Consider the following 17246-nt stretch of genomic DNA (forward strand, 5'->3'; position numbering starts at 1 on the left):
GCCTGAAATCATGTAAAGGTCTGTTAGAATTTATCATGTGATCTAGATGTCTACCTTTTCCTTACAAGTAATTTCATTGTGTGACTTAATGCTGTCAAAATGTTACCTTAAACTGGCCATATCTTTCTGACTAATATTTAATCAAATTTGCCTTCTAATTCTGGTGAAGAACAGGCATAGATTAAGGAATAAAGGACTGAAAATGCCAGCTATTAGGATTCTTTATCTAAAATTTTTTTTCCTAAATAGCCACACATTTTCCTCCCCGTCAGGGTTCTTCTAAAATGTTACCTATTCATTAAGATCAGTCTGGGTCATGTTTCAGAAGCAGTACTTTTTCATTATTATGCTTTCCTCACAGCACTTACTATCACCTCTCATTTTTTATACTAATTATCACTTTCCAACCCCTAAAACGTGAACACTGGAACTTTTATTTGCTTTGTTTTTCTTTGCTGATGCACCTCCTGCACACATTGTGTCTGGCACATAGTAAGTGTTGAATAAATGAATGATATGCTTGGCTGAACTGAACTTAAAAAATATTGACATTCATATTAGTGTCTTAAGATTCAGAAATGCAATGTATTCTATAAAAGAAGAAAAAAATGTATAAGAACTAATTCATAGGGGATGTCAACAGAATATGAAGGAAAAAGTTTGCTAAGTATCCACATTGCACTAACTTCCAAAAGAAGGCTCTCAATTTAACTTGAGTCATTATAAATTAGTTTTTAGCATCGATAGCCCTCACAGAAAAACTTTTTTATAAGAAAGTGGGGAAACCTGCCAAGTTTGAATGAAGATTAAAAAAACCCTGTTGGTTGAAATGGAAATGGGGTCATTTTGGTGGTTTGTATTTAGTAACCGGTCACTTTGTGCCACTATGGAACACTAGATTTTAAAAACTACCTTTATTGTTCTATATTATCAACAGTAGGGAATCCCTTTGAAGAAGAAAATAGGACATAAGTTAAAATTTTAAAATATTACCATTTAAGAATTATGTCTTAGAATGCAGTGAAGAAAATTTTTGTCACTGTTAAATAGAAAAATCAAAAATATAGGGCCTCCCCGGTGGCGCAACGGTTGAGCGCTGGGTTGCGAAGCTGCCCGCAGCCTCTGCAGTGCCGGTTCGATCCCCGGCTGCTCCCCAGGGAGGGATCCCCTCCTCCCCAGAGGAGGGTCCCACATGGCGCGCAGACCTCTCCTGCCGCCCGCTGCTCCCCTCAGCAGTGTACTTCGGTCCTTCTGCCTGTTCTGCATCCTGCTCTGGCTCTGGTGAATTCTCTCACCCTCCTGCGCTTCTGACTGTACCCAGTGCTTGTATGAATAAATAAATAAATCTTAAAAAAAAAAAAAAATTAAAAAAAAAATCAAAAATATAAAGCATAGTTTAAATTTAATCTTTCATTTTCAATGAGTCATATTTCAGAAAATATATTTACATTGCCTGATATGTTACTTATACACAATAGATACATAATCAATGTTTACTGACTTAATTACACATTTTAAAAATCTTTGGCCAGCGAAATTTCTAGCTTTTTATGAACTGGTCAGCCCTGAATTATAAATTTAGAAACATTTTGAGCTCGGTAGGACTGCATATTCTAAATTATGACTACTGTAGTTACTTTTTTGTTGAATTATAACATGATATATTAAATGATAGAAATGAACATTTGACAGCTATTACTAATCATTACATCAACAGCCTGTATACATGACTGTTTCATGAATTAACTGAAAATCATGATTCCTCAAACCAAGAGGATGGATACCAAAAAAATCAAATAAAAAAAATGATCCTAATCTATTTGATGAGAAAATGATTTTTCTACATTTTAAAAGTATATTCTAAATTTTGAAAATGTACTGCTTCATTCTTGCTAGGATCCTATTTATAGTATTTACTTCATTTATGGTTTCGACCAATTTGAAAGGTGGTATATATCTTCAAAAACAAATCAAATTAGCCCCCTCAATTCCTTATTAAATCTGGTACTGAAGAAACAGTCTCTGGTTTTGAATATGGCAAGTTCCAGTTTGTGAAATAGTTGTAGGCAAGTAAAACTTGAGCAAAGAAGTGGGCCATTAGCTGTCTAAGAGTAAAATGTTATTACTACATATAAAAAACAAAAGGTATGTAGGAAGACACCCATTACAGTAGCAGCAAAGGTAATCTATTTCTATACTTTTCAGATATTTAAAAATCACAACCTAAAGGGTAACCTTTTCTAAGATGTACAAATGGCTTACTTTTAATAATAAATACTGATTTATTGTATAAATAAGAATATAAGTCACTCTTGAAATAAAACATGGCACATGTAAAATAAGCATTTAATACAAATAATTAGAACATATTTATACTATATATAAATTTGCACATTGAAGACACTACTAGAATTTTGCTCTACAGAATAGCACTAGAATTCTTTTTAAAAAATTCATGGGGAAGAATTAGATGATTGTGAAATGGATTCTCCCATCACAATACTGCTTCTGTCATTTAGGGTTTTGACAACAGTTGTAGCTGGAGACTGGAGCACTTTACGGGAAAGCCTCATTCTTCCATCAGCAGGATCACGTCCAAAGTATTTCACCTTCGTTAAAGAAATTCAGTTCAGTACAATGATTGATATTCAAATGAGAACATATTTAAATTTACATGGTCCAAATAAGGCAGTGTTTTTACTTGTTCAGTGAAAGCATAACTCAATACTAAGTGGAGGTGTATGTTTGTAAATATAATTTGGTTAAGTAGTGATTATAAAAAATAAGTCAAGGGCATTTAGGTACCCAATTAAAATCCGTTAGAATGATCTGTGCTCATCTGATTTCTCTGTAGGACAGGTCCCTATCCTGGAAAAACAGTCAAAGCCCTGGTGAATGATTATAGACAGGGGCTGCCTGCACCTAATTTTGCTATAAACTATACAGAATTACACTCAGACTTCTGCTCAAAGGATCATCACATTGGAGGTTATTTAGCTCGACTATAGCCAATGCAAGTCAGGAGGGAATGTGGTTTTTAAGTTCCTCATTATGTAAAACAAAAACAATTTTATACAGAGAGAAGTTTTAGTTCTTATCTTTCCCTAGAGTCTATGTGAATAATGGGACTATAGTTTGTGAATAAACTAGAAGCTTTAGTTACTCAGGCATGAGTGTTAGGTATAACTTGAAAAGAATGTGGTGCCATCAAAAAACCATACTGACAGTGACTTCTTTCATCTAGGACTATAAAAAAAAGTCACTTGTGTTATCAGAATTCTATAACCAAACAACATGGCTTTCATCAAGCTCAAAAACATTCAGCCTCAAGAAATGGAGAAGAAATTAAAGTCTCTACTCCTCAAATATGACATTTAAAACCTTCAATTCCTCAAATATGACATTCAAAGTCTTGAACAAAGTTACATTCTTAGTATTCTCACCTGCTGTCTCTAAATCATTGACTCGGCATAGCCATCACTGACGCCCCCATGTATTTTTAAAATGTTCTAGAGGGTACTATACCAACTGTAAGTACCTTGACAAGAGAGAACTGGGTCTATAATCCAGAATGAGCAATTAAGTAACCCTAAGGGTGCATATAAATGAAAATCACAGGGTTTAATTCAATTTCTTCAGCTTACTTTTTAAAACAAGTATTTGAAACATCAAGTACAATTTACTTTAAGGTCAAAAGGTTGAATATAAGTACCTGAATTTCTTGACCAACTTCTAAACCCAGGGCAGTAGGATGTTTAATCTAAAAGAAGAGAGAACAATCTATTAGTTGTCATGCACAATTATATAATACTCAGCATAGTACATGCTCTTTTCAAGTAGAAAAGTTTTATTGGTTTTGCTGTTTAATTGTAAGGATTTGAAATAATACTGAAATATTCAGATGACAGTAAAAATCATCCATAACCCTTCTACTTAAAGATAACTACCTCAAATATCTATTTAGTATGGTATACTGTACTTGTAAAAGTGGGCCTTACTCAGTTATTGTTTTATAATGTGTCAATTTTTCATTCAGTAATATGTGGAGGAAAATCTTTTCATTTCAATAAACGAAAAATAACTGTTGAGTATTCAAACTATATAATTTGTTTAAACAATCCCCTAAAGACAGTCAGTTTGTTTTACATTCTAATGTTGTAAATGTTATAACTGGCAAATTTTGGTGAAAGGTATATGGATGTTCGGTGTACTATTATTCAATTTTACTGTAGGTTGAAAATTTTCCAAAATGTTGAGAAAAAATATATTTCAGTGTTGCAATGATTATATATTCATCTTGTCTTCTCAGAACAAAGTCCTAAAACATGTAACATTTAGGTACAAAGGTATTCACACACATTTACCAGTCTCCAAAAAATTTGTCCCAATTTACACTCCGATCAATAGGCTATTAGAATTTTTTTTTCTCCATAATGGGCATTTTCAACTATCTGGAAAAGTTTAAAAATAGAATCTTGGTTTCATTTGCATTAAAGCAATTGTTGATGCTGAATATCTTGGTTCATTTAAAACAGAAAAAGCTGATTTATCTGTGCTCTTTGCCCATTTTCACATTGGCATTTATTTTTCTGATTGATCTACACATACCCTACGTATATATTTTTTTTCCTTCAAATTTTATTGATTTACCAATCATTTACATAACTATATAATTTTGGGAGTCCAACTTTACCCCTTCATATGTGCACATGCTTCACTCATTCACCCTCTACCTACTTAACATTAAGAGCTCATTGTCTAATTTGAGTACAGTGAGGAACTCTTAAAAATGTGAATACATTTCTATCTATTCATTAGTAAACCATCAAATTCTTCAGACTGGGGGAAAAAGTATAAAAAGAAAAGGTATATTATTTTCTCGTTGTTCTTCCTTGCTGAAACACATCTTTAGATACTTTAAATTTTAATTTGTTTCCTGCTTCTCAAAGTAACAAAGAACAAGACATTTAAGAAACAAATTTCTTATGGTAATCCATTAAACTTCCTACTATTTTTTTGAATTGCAAACATACGATTTATTTATTTTTTTAATTTTATTTCTATACTCCCTTATTTTGACCCCAATCCCTCCTTTCTCCACCCCTACCCTCCATAGAGTGTCTCTGGTTCATAGCTGTCTGTTGATTTTGATATTTACTTTCTTATAGTCATTCTTTTTCCTGGTCCCTTAATTAAGTTTTCTAGATTCCTGCTATGAGTGAGAACATCCGGTATTTTTCTTTTTCTTTCTGGCTTATTTCGCTGAGCATGATCCCTTCCAGCGCCATCCATGTGTGCTGCAAATTGCATGTGTTTATCTTTTTTGAATGCTGAGTAATATTCCATGTGTATATGTACCACATCTTCTTGATCCAGTCATCTATTTTTGGGCATTTGGGTTGTTTCCAAAGCTTAGCTATTGTAAATAGTGCTGCTATAAATATAGGGGTGCAGGTGTTCTTTGGAATTGATGTTTCTGTGTCCTTTGGGTAAATACCTAGGAGTGGAATTGCTGGATCATATGGAAGCTCTATCTTTAGTAGGTCGAGGAATCTCCACACAGCTCTCCATAGTGGTTGGACCAGTTTGCACTCCCACCAGCAGTGCAGAAGAGTTTCTTTTTCTCCACACCCTCGCCAACATTTGTTGTTGCTAGTTTTTTTAATATGTGCCATTCTCACTGGTGTGAGATGGTATCTCATTGTAGTTTTGATTTGCATTTCCCTGATTGCAAGTGATGCTGAACATTTTTTCATATGCCTGGTGGCCATTTGCATTTCCTCTTCAGAGAAGTTTCTTTTCAGCTCTTCTGCCCATTTTTTGACTGGATTATTTTCTTTGTTTTTGTTGAGTCTCATCAGCTCTTTGTAGATTTTTGTGATCAGTTCTTTATCATTCGTGTTGTGTGCAAAAATGTTCTCCCAGTCGGTGGGGTTTCTCTTTGTTTTTGTTATTGTCTCTTTTGCTGTGCAGAAGCTCTTTAATTTGATGTAGTCCCAGCTGTTGATCTTTGCCTTCACTATCACTGCTTTGGGTGATGTGTCTGTAAAGATGTCTTTCAGGTGCATGTCATGTAGTGTTTCGCCTATATTTCCTTCTATGTATTTTATGGTTTCAGGTCTTATGTCTAGTGCTTTCATCGATTTTGAGTTGGTTTTTGTGCATGGTGTGAGGTAGTAGTCAAGCTTCATTCTTTACATACCCTATGTATATTAAGCCTCTGACATGATAGGGGTTTTTCTCCTAAGTTGCTGCTTGCCTTTCAACTTCATTAAAAGTTGTCATGTAATTTAAAAAACTATGAGGTCAAATTTTACCAACGTGTTAACATTTTTGGGAGAATTTTATGCTGAGAAAGACTTCCCAAGTCCCAAGATTATTAAAATATCCATATTTTTCTCTAGTGTCTTCTCTTAAACTCCAAATTCCCTACTACTGCCCTCATAACCCAGGTTTTCCTTTTCTTCCCCTCACCACCTTAAAATTTTTTTTCTTTTTTTCTTTTTTTTGATTTATTTATACAAGCACTGGGTACAGTCAGAAGCGAGGGAGGGTGAGAGAATTCACCAGAGCCAGAGCGGGAAGCAGAGCAGGCAGAAGGACCAAAGTATACTGCTGAGGGGAGCAGCAGGCGGCAGGAGAGGTCTGCGCGCCATGTGGGACCCTCACCCGGTGGCCAGGGAGCAGCTGGGGATCGAACAAGCACTGCAGAAGCTGCGGGCAGCTTCGCAACCCAGCGCTCAACCACTGCGCCACCGGGGAGGCCCCGTCACCACCTTAAAAATTTTTTTGACATTCTGTTCCTTAATACAGATCATTTTTTTTTTTTTTTAAATATTAAATTTTATTTTTATATTCCCCCATACAATTGCAAACGCCCCATTCTGACCCCAATCCTTCCCCTCCCGCCCCCACCCCCCAAAAAGTGTCTCTGGTTCATAGTTTTTTGTTGATTTTGATTTTCACTTTCTTATATTCATTTTCCTGGTCCCTTATTTAAGTTTTCTAGATTCCTGCTATGAGTGAGACCACAGATCATTTGTTATGATAACCAGCTGTATCAATACAAATGACTGAATAATTTTTAACTTTCAGCATGTATATTCACTTGTATATTAATTGGTTTATTTCTGGTCTCCATTTTCTGTTGCATGGATTGTCTATTAAGAGCTAGTAATAATAGTTTGATTCCCTATAGCTTTATATTTTAATATATGGCAAAACAGACATTCTTACTATTCCTTGCCCTAATAGTTTTCTTGAATAGTCTCATATTTTAGTCTTCCAAATATATGAACTATAACAAATTTGGGAAAACAGGTTTTATAGCTAAATATTTTTAGTAACTGCTATGTGTAAACTCTAGATGTTATTCTACTTCAAAATTTAATTCCATCATGGAAGGGGAAATATAAATATCTGTGATAAACAATGTAAAACCTTTTGTCAGCAGTACCTGTCTCATTTTGGGTTTTCTGCATTAGGCTAATAATGGACAAAGTGTACAATCCTATTGACCTAGGTAATTTTACTATGGTTATTTTAAGGCAGTTTTAAAAATAAATCTTATTTTTTACCTTTCGTTGATCAAGTTGTGTGTTATGAAGTAGTACGGCAGTCATATTTGGATATAGTTTAACCATCACTCCAGAGTCTCTATAAAAAGGAAATAAGCCTGGTTAAAACAATAAATATCTACTGACAATCAAAGTGTGATTATGTTTTCATACAAGAACAAAGTAATAAAAATCACTCCTACTCATATGTTTATAATTATAAAATATATGATTTACTAGGATATTTATTTTTCTATTGAAAGTACATCCCATATTTAGGTATTGTGAAATAAAGAACAAAGAAAAAAGAAAACGTGCAGTGAATATTTTTTTAGAATATATAGTTTTATATTTCTCTTCATATTATTTTCATAAAATTTTGAAAAGATAGTAAATATTTTAAAATAGTGAAGAATTATCAACCAAATAAGTAGAGATTTAAGGAATGGGACTGGATAGAATGTGATACAAGTCTCATTAAAATTTTTTTCTTGGGGGCCTCCCTGGTGGTGCAGCGGGTTGAGCACAGTGCTGTGAAGCTGTCCACAGCCCCTGCAGCACTGGTTTGCTTCCCGGTCACCAGGGAGATACCCACATGGTGCAGCAGACCTCTCCTGTCTCGCCCACTGCTCCCCTCAGCAGTGTATTTCAATCAGTCTACCTGTTCTGTTCCCCGCTCTGTCTCTGGTGAATCCTCTTACCCTCCGGTGCCTCTGGCCTATACCCCAGTTCTTGTATAAAATAAATAAAAAAAATTTTTTTTCTTTACTAAAATAAGTCATCCATTTTTAGTTTTCACCTGAGGTATTAAGCAAATTAGTCCCCTGCGTTTTATTATTAATTTCAAATAGTTTTTTTCCTGCATTTTTCATTGAATAGTTTTGGAGATTCTTGTTACATATGATAGATTTTTTCCTAAAAGGAAGATTTTTCTAATTCTGAAAATTTAATACAATCTTTTTAGCTGGTAAAAAAAGATGTGAAGTTGAAGCTGGCATTTAACAAAATACACTACTTAGGCATTAAATATTACTATATTTAAAACAAACCAGTAAGAAACTACCAAAAACAAGAAAAAAGAAAAAGGAAATAAAATGGTACAAGGTTTGGTTAAAGAAAACAAATCATTTAGAAACAATTTATTTAGAAGGCTCTACTAGTATGATTGTAATCACAAAACTGTATTATTGAAAATTTAAACTGATAAAATACCAATTTATTAAAGAGTTTAACAAAAACGATTATATGATAAACAACATATAATGTAAATGCCTGATAATTCACAGTAAATAAAATAAACAGTTGACATCAACACAGGCTTGTGATAAAAATCTTATAAAAACTAGTATAGCATATTACTTGGTGTTACCTGATTTCAGTTATTGTGGCAGTATACACTGCTCCAAATTCTAACTGTTGCTCTTGCTGTAAATGTAAAAGAAGCCATAAGATTAATAAAGAAAAGGCAACAACAAAAAAGAAACACGTAACTATTACAAGATCTATGCTTACATCATCTTTGCAGATTTCACTAATGTAGTCTCTTGCTTCATGCATAGCACTAGGTGTTGGTGCAAATACAGAAAACGTTTCTTCATCCACCTGGCTAATAGTTACTCCTTTAAAAAAGATAATTTAACATATTAAAGTTAATTTGCTCATTTCAGTGGAGATTAGCCTTAAAAGTAGATATGGATGCAGGAGAATGACCTAGAAGTAGCTAGGCAGGGTTGTCTGTGTTTAATCACTGCTTTAGGAATGAGGGATTAATTCATCAACAAATACATATTTCACACATGCTATGTATCCAGCATTGTTGTAGGCCCTGAGGATATAGCAATGAGCCAATGTCCCGCTTTCTTGGAGTTCACAGTCTAGTGGGACAAATCATATTAAGTTCTAATTTTAGGGTTTGGTTTTCTCTCTTAATTAACAGTAGTAGAAACTAGACTAGAACTCTTTCCTCACCTTCTTTCTCTCTTACCCTTTATTATGGCAAACATATGATGAGGGATCAAATCATGTCAGTTTCTGAATCTTAAGAAATGGCTCTTGGCTAAGGCAATTCTGCTACTCTCTCTGCTTTGGTAACCTCAAAGCTGGTAAGTACTATGTAACCCCAAAACTGCTTCCAGAAAAAAACAAGTTTAAACCATACAATTTCTACACATATTCTAAAGAGAGTAAATAGAAGTTTAAGTAAATGAACATAGCAGAAGTAATGGTAAAAGAAAATTAAAGCAAAACTCCTCTAAAGTAAAAAACGAGGGCCTCCCCTGGCGGCGCAGTGGTTGAGCGCTGGGCTGCGAGGCTGCCTGCAGCCTCTGTAGTGCGGGTTTGTTCCCCGGGCGGTGGCGAGGGTCCCGCAAAAAAATAAAAAAAAAAAAAAAAAAAAAAAAGGAAAAAACGAAATATTTTTCTAGATGTTTGATTTTAAAATGTTGCCCCCAAAATCCTGATGAATTCTAGGTTGTTTTCCTGAAAATAGTTAAGGATGTCTGGTGATTTATTAATTGGCATACATACAGAAAACTTACAGTAGATACGTCAATGTTATATTCTGCTATATCCTTTCTCTGGGCTTTCATTCCTCATACATATTTTTGGAGCAACACAATAGAAATGATACCATTTCATTCATCATTACATAGCCTAGCATTAAATAAAGAACTTCCAAAGTTCATACAACTCTTACCAGTTTCAGCCTGAAGTTTTTTTAAATGATATCCACCTGGTCCAATAAATTTGGCTCTTTTTGATAATGGAACCTGAATGGCTTCTGAAATGTAATACAGACAAGTTTAAATACACGTATGAACCTAAAACATGACATGGTCACTCAAGATTTTTTTTTTCCGCCTAAACACATGTAATCTATTTTAGTGAGAAATAGAAAAAGCTTGGTATTTGACTAAAATTATGCAAAGTTGTAGTATCGCAGAATATTCCACCAAATTTAAAGTATTTTAGCTACAAATATATATAGACTATTTTTTGTGTATGGTGTTAAAAACATTTTTAACATTATAATATATATTTTCAAATATTTATGTTTACTTTATCATAAAATCAGTAAGCATTTTAAAATATTACCTACAACAGGTCCATTTTCTTTTCTAGAGGACCGAGGTTTTGAAATAGTTTTGTTCATAATCTGTAGTATTTCCTTCTTTGCCACTAGAAAAAATATAAACAAAATAAAATTTGTAACTATATAAACATGATCAGATATATCAGCATTCTTAGTTTTCATGGAGTACAATCCAAACTCTTTAGATTAATAATTAAAGCTTTTCACATTCTGATTACCTTGACAGCTCTACTCATATTCCCTTCTCCATAAATCCTATCTTAGAATTACATAATTTATAATTTTGGTTTTAAACTTGTGTTTAGTCATGTTCCCAATAACTTTATATTTCATAATAAATTTACTTTAAAGCAATATTTTATAATAAGCTTGTTTTTTTAAAAAGACTTATTTTTATTTGTGCATACAAGAACTGGGATGTAGGCCAGAGGTACAGGGAGTAAGAGGGTTAACCAGAGACAGTGGAGAGCAGAAATACTGAAATACACTGCTGAGGGCGACAGCGGGCAAGACAGGAGAGGTCTTCTGCACCATATGGGTTAGCTCCCTGGCCGGGGATTGAACTCATGGAGCAGTGGCTATTGATAGCTTGATAGTGCTGAGATTTTAACTCCTGCGCCACCAGGGAGGCCCCAAGAAGCCCATTTTTTATAAGCCTAATAGGAATTTTTATTACCATTAACTAAGCAATGAATGAAAGGAGAACCAGGCATACTAGTTTGGCTTACCTGAGGCTTGCTGAATGGCCTCCATTACGATTTTTAACGGTATTCCTGGTAATTTAATATCAGCCTAATGTGGAAAAGCCCCAAAATTATATAAATACCGATTCATAACATTACTTAAATGTTATAAAAAAAATCAACCAAAATAGGTTTAAAAATACCTGTAATGCAGTTATTCCCTTATTAGTGCCAGCTATTTTGAAATCCATGTCACCATTATAATCTTCTATTCCCTTTGGGCAGAAATTGTGATATAATTTAAAATAAAAACAAAATTCACCCATGACTATTGTGGATGAGTTGGAAAAAAACAGCTTTAGAAGTAAGCCATGTTCTTTAAGATTAAACACAAAGAAAAATTTTCTACACAGCTATTGCTTCCAATTTGTGACTTAAGACACAAATATTTAATCAGAAATACAACTTGATTTTTAAATGTTTCCCCCCTTAAATGCATAAAGATTAACTTATAATCATCTCAACATGAGCCAATATGGATATTCATACTGTTTATATTTTAAACTCACATCCTATCAAATCTAAGACAAACAGAGGAGGAAAGTTAAACAAGGACCGCTATTGCTTAAGTAATATCATTCTCCTAAGCATATGATGCTTGTAAGGTATGCATGGTTGTCTCCATTAAATATTTGAAAATGTGAATATACTTGCCAGAATATCTGTCAGCAAACGATAATCTTCTATTTCACCCTTGTCAGGATTATTTTTGGTAACCAATCCTATTGCCACACCTGCAACAGCTGATGAAATTGGAACCCCTATAATTGAGGAAAAAAACTTGTGTGTAATATGTACATCAGGATAATACACATATTTTTAGTTCTATTGATATTTACGTTAATATAAGTAGACGATGTTCTAAATTGACAATCACCAAAACTAAGTTGGAAAGGTCTTCTATACCACCTGAATACATCATTTCTTCTTAAACAGATAAAGTCACATAAAAGAAAAACAAGTAATCATTATTCTCAGCAAAAATCTTTGTTAGTAATAGCAAACAACTCATAATCAGTTTACCATTTTGCTTTTTTTGCTGCTGCCTTTTTCTTCTTTTTTTTTTAAAGCTTTATTTTTTATACAAGAGTTGGGGTACAGGCCAGGGGCGCCGGAGGGTGAGAGGATTCACCAGAGGCAGAGCGGGGAGTGGAACAGGCAGACGACAGAAATACACTGCTGAGCAGAGCAGCAGGCGAATCAGGAGAGGTCTGCTGTGCCATGTGGGAATCTCCCTGGTTGGCCGGGAATCAAACCTGTGCTGCAGAGGCTGTGGGCAGCTTCACAGCGCGGCGCTCAACCTGCTGTGCTACCGGGGAGGCCCTGCCTTTTTCTTCTTGTGGGGTCATGGTAGTAACCATGTATTTAGTAGATCCTTCCAGTTTGAACCCCTCAATCCACCTCTTCATGATAGCCAGCATTAGGTGTTTTATGTATCTTCCTAGAAAGTTTCTGTACACAATTATGAATTTATAAGTGTTATTTTTATTTAGTGTACTCATGGGAGCATAGTAATTGCATTCACTATTTAGCATCTTGATTTTTCCCCCTACTTAACATATCTTGGATATTGACATTTAACATCACACAGAGCATTTGCAGAAATTCTATGTCTGCTTAAGGTTATCTTTTTCATTAAAATGGCAAATTCAGATAAAGATAAGCATTCTGATGAGGATGACTAACTAAAGATGAGTTACATAATGAAAAACTAGAAATAAAAATAAAATGCCAACTCTCAAGCCAAAAGGTCATGGGCTAAGCAACTTAGCTACATGTTTTTTACAATGAGTTTCCCTACACTTGAGAAAATAACCAAAAGTCATGGGTTAAGAAGAGAAAGAAGGAAGCAGAAATTAAGAATAGAGTAAGGCGACACTGACATTCTTAAATTTGCAAGAGAAGTCGGACAGCCCTCATTGATTTTATTGAGGATCACCAAGAAAAGAGTGGAAAGAATAAGTCTCGCAAAGATTCTGCCAGTAGCACTGCCTTTGGAGAATCTTCCGTTTTTCTTCACCCAGAAATAAGGGTTTTTTCTCTACAGTATCTATCTCAGTGTGTCTCTCATATAGAAAAACAGAGTTTGGATGCCTCTATACTGTTACTGCAAGCCAAGGGGAAAGATGACCATAGTTTCTACAGACATGGATCCTGAGAAGCGCCTCTGCTCCTACAGGTCCTTGTGATTTGTTCTGCTGGATTTCCTTCAGCAGGAGAGGGAGGAAGAGAGGAAAAAGGGGACAATTTCTACTATCTATGTAGAGGTTGATGATACCCATTATCTACTTTTAGGAAATTTGTAGTCATGTTCTGTGGTCAAAAAAGTCTGGGTAATATTACATTCTGTTTCTAGAGAATTAGCATATAATAGCCACACTAGCATATCAAAGTCTATTTAACCCATATTAAATAAACCTGATTATCTCTGCTCAAACATACTTTAGAACAGAATAATTTTTTCATGATATACAATAATCAACATCCTGAGTTGGGAAATACCAGCTTTAAGTTCAACCTTCTTAGCTTAAGACCATAATAAATATGGTCCAATTTATTATTTCATCACTTTTTTTCAAATACATTTCAGAAACACACTACACTCTTTTATAACTTTGCACATGCTATTCCTTAAGCATTAAATATAGGCCCTGCTCCTAATATGTCTGATCAATAGCTACTCAACCTTTAAAATCAGATGAAATATAGCTGTCTCTATAACCAATTACCTTCACCCTAGTTTTTTCCATCCATATTGTACATAGTATGCTTTGTATATATCTGTTTTCCCTCTTTGATCTGTTAGTATCTTTTGCACCTGTAAGTTGTAGGCACCAATTTGTATCCCTGAAGCACAGGACAGCGCCTGACAGAGGGTTAAGCACTTGTGTTTGAACTGAATTGCATACTCATTGTGAGCTTTTCCCATGGAACTTGACAATCAATCTTGTCAAATTTAATTTTTTTCTATTCGGTTCCATACATATTTTTTAATCCTGTTAACATTTTTTAGAGATCAAAATTGTCACTTAGCATTTCAGTTACCCATCTGTATTTGTCAGTATCATGAACTGCCATGCTGAACTCTTTTTTTTTTTTTAAAGATTTATTTCTTTATTTATACAAGCACTGGGTACAGTCAGAAGCGCGGGAGTGTGAGAGGATTCACAGAGCCAGAGTGGGGAACAGAATAGGCAGACTGACGAAACACACTGCTGAGGGGAGCAGTGGGCGAGACAGGAGAGGTCTGTCGTGCCATGTGGGACCCTCGCCGGTGGCCAGGGATTGAACTGGCGCTGCAGAGACTGCGGGCAGCTTCGCAACCCAGCACTCCACAGCTGCGCCACCAGGGGAGGCCCCCCATGCTGAACTCTTAATACGATATCAACAACTACATCCACCTCCTAATCTAGTATATTTACAAAACCAGAAAGCTTGCTATGATACAACTTATTTTAAGTATATCCTAAGTATATCCTTTCTGGCTCCTCTCCACAGCATCCTTTCTAATATACTTTTTTTAAAAAAAGATTATTTATTTATGCATAGAAGAACTGGGGTACAGGCCAGAGGTGCAGGAGGTGAGAGAATTCACCAGGTACAGAGTGGGGAGCAGAATGGGTGGATTTGACTGAAATACACTGCTGAGGGGAGCAGTGGGCAAGACAGGAGAGGTCTGCTGCACCATGTGGGTCACCTCCCTGGCCAGGGATTGAACTCGTGTTGCAGTGGCTGTGTACAGCTTCATAGTGCTGAGATTTAACCCCTAGCACCACCAGGGAGGCCCCCTAATATACTATTTTTTTTTAATAGATGGAATAGAAACAATCAAACTGGAACTTTTTTTTTTTTTAAAGATTTATTTATTTATGCATACAAGAACTGGGATACAAGCCAGAGGTGCTTGGGGTGAGAGGATTCAGCAGAGACAGAGTGGGGAACAGAACAGGCAGATTGACTGAAATACAAGGCTGAGGGGAGCAGTGGGTGAGTCAGGAGAGGTCTGTTGTGCCATGTGGCTGACTGGGGATCAAAATTGTGCTGCACAGGCTGTGATAGCTTCATAGTGCTGTGCTTTAACCCCTTGCACCACCAGGGAGGCCCCTATTATACTTTTTAATGACATGTTAAAAAGTTTTCCAAAGGGTCACTATCAAGTTTACTGAGTCATACTTTACAGAAAATATGTTTCTTATCTTTCATAAGAACTCTGTCTTTAGTATGCCAATTTCCATGATTTCTTAAACACTGTGAACATGGTTCAATTATATCATCCTTAAGTTCTCATGATTACTTAGAATGGGTATTTATCTATACCACAAGATCTGGATTAATTTAAAGCAGTTAAAGACTCTCTTATGATTTCTTTATCTTTCAGTTCATGATTTTCAAGATTTGGTGGAGTATTTTCCAAAACAAAAAGAGAAGACTGATGAGTACAAAATCAATGAGACCAGGGCCTATGTTTTACCACTATGTTCCAAGAGCTTAGGTCAGTGCTTGGTATATATATGGCAGGAGCAGCATTTTACCAGCTACCTTAAATATCAAATTCCTTCCACTGAACAAAAGTAAAGAAGTATCTTTTGTGCTTTGGGCTAAGTTTTAATTTTTCTAAATAATGCTATGTATTCACACCATTTTTTCATTTCATCCTTGATCACGCTGTCCTTTGTATCTTTCATAACAGTAATGTAAATGTGTGAACTTTTCAGGGAACTCTTGGTGAGACCTCTTGAATGTTTTCAATGTTTTCTTGAATAGCATCATTGGTGACTGGCAGAAACTGTTTTCAGAGTCTCAACAGGTTGACTCCTTTCTGGTTTTTCAGACCAGGGATTATTATGTTGAGCCACTTGCAGTCTTCCTAAAATTCTGCATACACTGGGCCTCCCCGGTGGCACAGTGGTTGAGTACTGGGTTGTGAAGCTGCCCACAGCCTCTGCCGCGCCGGTTCGATCCCCAGCTGCCGGGTGAGGGTCCCACATGGCGCGCAGACCTCTCCTGCCGCCCACTGCTCCCCTCAGCAGTGTACTTCGTCAGTCTGCCTGTTCTGATCCCTACTCTGTCTCTGGTGAATTCTCTCACCCTCCCAAGCTTCTGACTGTGCCCAATGCTTGTATAAATAAATAAATAAATCTTTAAAAAAAAAAAAAAAAATTCTGCATATACTTCTATGAGTGGTGTGCTCTTTTTATGCCTTGCATAAATTGAATGGAAGATTTTAATTTCTTCATGGTCATTATACTTATGCAGAGTATCCAAACTTCTTTGGGTGATTAGAATCAATTCTTACCTTTTAGAAGGTAAGAAAGTTTGCTGGGTCACTAAATCAAGTAGATAGCTAAATTTAGGGTACTGCTTTTAGCCAAAAGTAAGAATTCCAGCAGATGTATGTGAAATTGAAACTGCACTTTGTAACCATTTTGCCTGTGGTTTGGTAATTTATAATCTGACTTCAAAATTTTATTAAAATCTAATTTTAAAGAAATCTTTCATAATGGAAGAATCAGTGTATATAAGGTATTAACAGTTTTGAGACGTAATTCTTTTACCTGCATCCATTAATGCTAAACTGCCGCCACATGCAGACGCCATAGAAGAGGACCCTATAGAAAGAAAAATACTTGCTTTAAAATATACTAATTTTCTTAACTACAGAAAATTGTTATTATTGGTGTTTCCTTATGAATATTCAATAATAATATAAATATTCCCTATTCCTTTTTCATTTTAGCAAGCACTTAGGGCAATTTCTCCTTTACTACAAACCAGAGCTACCAGACCAGTATGCTAGCTATTGGTGACAAGTGGCTGACTAGCTCAGATACAGATACAGAATTTCTTATATCACAT

At 35.3% G+C, this 17246-nt stretch overlaps 1 protein-coding gene across 1 annotated transcript in view; it reads right to left on the reverse strand.

The window, feature by feature from the left end:
* Nucleotides 1-2350: 2350 nt before the first annotated feature.
* PNPT1 (polyribonucleotide nucleotidyltransferase 1) overlaps nt 2351-17246 on the reverse strand; it is a 46284-nt gene continuing 31388 nt past the window's right edge. The window contains exons 18-28 of the mRNA XM_037527427.1: nt 16946-16999; nt 12045-12151; nt 11534-11605; nt 11376-11439; nt 10650-10733; nt 10252-10335; nt 9069-9175; nt 8926-8981; nt 7578-7656; nt 3713-3760; nt 2351-2609 (exon numbers count right to left, since the gene is read on the reverse strand). Of these exons, the coding sequence (XP_037383324.1) occupies nt 2454-2609; nt 3713-3760; nt 7578-7656; nt 8926-8981; nt 9069-9175; nt 10252-10335; nt 10650-10733; nt 11376-11439; nt 11534-11605; nt 12045-12151; nt 16946-16999 (911 nt within the window). The 3' untranslated portion in view covers nt 2351-2453. The remainder of the gene's footprint in view (nt 2610-3712; nt 3761-7577; nt 7657-8925; nt 8982-9068; nt 9176-10251; nt 10336-10649; nt 10734-11375; nt 11440-11533; nt 11606-12044; nt 12152-16945; nt 17000-17246) is intronic.

This window comes from Talpa occidentalis, unplaced genomic scaffold (assembly GCF_014898055.3).
Source record: "Talpa occidentalis isolate TD23 unplaced genomic scaffold, MPIMG_talOcc4v2.1 talOcc4.5, whole genome shotgun sequence".
Taxonomy (NCBI): Eukaryota; Metazoa; Chordata; class Mammalia; order Eulipotyphla; family Talpidae; genus Talpa; species Talpa occidentalis.